This window comes from Trichosurus vulpecula, chromosome 3 (genome assembly GCF_011100635.1).
Source record: "Trichosurus vulpecula isolate mTriVul1 chromosome 3, mTriVul1.pri, whole genome shotgun sequence".
Lineage (NCBI taxonomy): Eukaryota > Metazoa > Chordata > Mammalia > Diprotodontia > Phalangeridae > Trichosurus > Trichosurus vulpecula.
Window position 1 is genome coordinate 206121250 of NC_050575.1, and position 2843 is coordinate 206124092.

Consider the following 2843-nt stretch of genomic DNA (forward strand, 5'->3'; position numbering starts at 1 on the left):
GGGGGATGGGAGAAATTACTTAACCAGTTTAGAGGCAAATCTATAAGAAATCACCACGGCGGGCAGGAGAAGGAGGGGTGTCACCCTTCAGAAACAGAACAAAATAATTCTGAGTACTACCCACCACTCCAGCTCCAGCTCCTAAAAGCCAACTGTATTTCCCAGTCATCTTCAACTCCTGCTACTCCTCTTTTTAGCCCGACACCAGCAATCCAGTCAGTTCCCCAACTTGACTCCATTCCATGTTCCAGAAATAACTTACTGGGTCCTACCTCCCTCCCAGTCCCAAACTAAGGTTCAGAAGTCATTCCAAGGATAATGGGTGCAATTCAATATCTCTATGGCTAGCCTGGCTGGAAAGGGAATGAGTCCAAAAGGAGGGGTCCCTACCTATCAAAAATGAGACCTGGAACAGAGACAATTGTGGTTTGCAAAAGGGAGCCTCAGAAAAAGCCTGCATGGTTCAGGTGAAAATTTTGTTTTCATCTCCTCCAAAAATGCTTTTTTTCTTCCCTTTCAGCCTCCTTGCTGCTGAAACCCTAGGATATGTTCTAGTCCATAAATGACTTGACCGTGTGGCTTGAGCCTGGATAAAAGCTTTGATGGAAGGAAGGGGATGTGTGTGCAGTAGGTTTGGGACTGGTGAGTAAAACTCTCCTACTGCCTTTCTAGTCAGCCTCTTGAGAGGTGGCCAAGAACTGATGAGTTGGAAAAGTACAGAGCAATGAAGAGAGGCTGATGTCTTCAGCCTATGAAGCTATGACACTACTATTCCAAACATTGAATAATCTGCCTGCATTCCATTGAATTTTTAAAGCCCTCAAAATGTGATTTGGAACTCTCCCCATTCCACCACCTGAAGTAATGAAACGAGGGATAGATTCTCCTAAATGCTTTTGTTCACCCCATAGGCAATCTCTCAGAGTAACAGGAGGTAATGGAGAAGAGAGCACAGGCTATATACAAAAACAGAATCTATCACAGCAGGCATAACAAGATTCCACAAATAGACTTAAGAGACCACTACGCCTTACCCTTCTTGAACTCCTCTAACATGGCATCCAGTTTGGTGTCATGGAAGACAAAGTGAACTGGATGGTTGTAGAAGCGGGTGATGGTTTTCAGAGGAGTGCAATCATCTGGGTCCACAAAGGCCAGATCCTTGACATAGAGGATATCTACAATATTGGACTGTTCATCCTCAAACACTGGGATGCGAGTGTACCCACTTTCCATAATCTCTGACATGGTGTTAAAGTCCAGGATAGCATCACTTCTGATCATGAAACAGTCATGGAGCTGGGTCATGATATCCTCCACCGTTTTGGTCCTTAGTTCCAGGGCACCCTGGATCATATTGAGTTCTTCCTTCACCAGATCATTGTATGGCTCAGTCACCTTCAGCATCTCCATGAGCTTTTCCCTGTTGTAGACTGTGCCAATCTCCTGACCAAGAACATAATCCAAAACCTTGCTGATGGGAAAACTTAAGGGGAAGGTAATTAGCATAAACAATTTAGTGACATTGATTGTGCTGGCCCCCACAGCCAGGCCATGCCGAGAGCATATTGCCTGTGGTACAATCTCTCCAAAGATGACAATACCAATAGTGGAGGAGGCCACAGCCACCACTCCGGATCCAAGTAGGTTATCCAGAAGGATTGTGAGGGTAGTGTTGACCAGCACATTGCCCAGAAGCAGGGAACAGAGAAGGTAGTTCCCCTTCCTTCGAATGGGCTCAATTTTTCGGGCATACCTTCTCTCTTTCTCCTTGCCACAATTCTGTATGATCCTTAGCTCCATAGGATCCAAGGCCATGAGACCTAGATTGAGGCCAGAGAAGATGCCAGAGAGCACCAGTAGCACCATGATAAGTAAAATGTGCAGCCAGAGGGGCAGTAACTGATGCTCTTCCTCCATGAGGAAGACCAAGGAGTCCTTCCCGGGCCACCTTATCCATTTTCCTCCACTCCAGGTGCACAGGCCATAAAGTCTAGAATTCTCACTCCTCCTTAGGTACTTGGTTTCCATGATCAGCAATGCGTTTGAGTTGTCTTCGCTAAGGTTGACTAGCTGGCGGACCCTCAGGTCCTTGGTGACCCCGACGCAGAAGTTGGATTGGTGGACTTCCTGCATGGTCTCCAGCTCAGTGAAGGTGATGTGGCTATGGCTTAAGGTGTCCAGGTTGAGGCCATACAACCTCAGCCTCACCTGGCTGCCCTCGGAGACGAAGAGGATGCCCTCGGCGTTGGTCCCGCACGTCTTGTTGCAGCCTATCAGCCTCATGCCCAAGATTTTGGGCTCTTCCTGGCCCCAGGTACCCCGGACCCATAGCAGCAGTCCCAGCGCCGCCAGGAGGAGGCGCCCTCGGGCCCGTCCTCCAGCCGGGCCCGGGCCCAGGCCCCCGCCCCCGCTGCCCGGCGCCATGTTGCTCCTGCCGCCGCCGCCGCGCCCCAGGGCCACCAGCCCCCCGCCGCGCGGCCCCGCTCAGCGCCGCCGCTCCTGCTGCTCCGCTGCCGCCGAGCCAACTGCCCGGGCCGCGGGCCTGACGTCACACCGGCGGCCCGCCCCCCCAGGGCCATAGACACACACCCGGTCCCACGCCCCCTCCGCCGGGAGCCACGCCTACTTCATTTGCATGTCACCGCCTCCTTAAACCCCTTCCTCCTTCCTTCTTCTCTTCCCTCCCTTCGGAGTTGCCGGCACCTATTGCCCTGGTTTAAGGGGGTCTGGGCTTTTAAGGTGGAACTGGCCTGGGCAGAGATCGTATGATTTTTGAAGTTGAGATGTGAAAGGGACATTAAAGGTCATCTAGTCATGCCCCCTCGTTGTACAGATAAGGA

At 51.2% G+C, this 2843-nt stretch overlaps 1 protein-coding gene across 1 annotated transcript; it reads right to left on the minus strand.

Moving 5' to 3' along the window:
* Positions 1-1023: 1023 nt before the first annotated feature.
* CNNM4 (cyclin and CBS domain divalent metal cation transport mediator 4) lies at positions 1024-2427 on the minus strand. Its single transcript, XM_036751856.1, has one exon. It carries the CDS (start codon positions 2425-2427, stop codon positions 1024-1026), a length of 1404 nt encoding a protein of 467 aa, XP_036607751.1.
* Between the last annotated feature and the right edge of the window lie 416 nt (positions 2428-2843).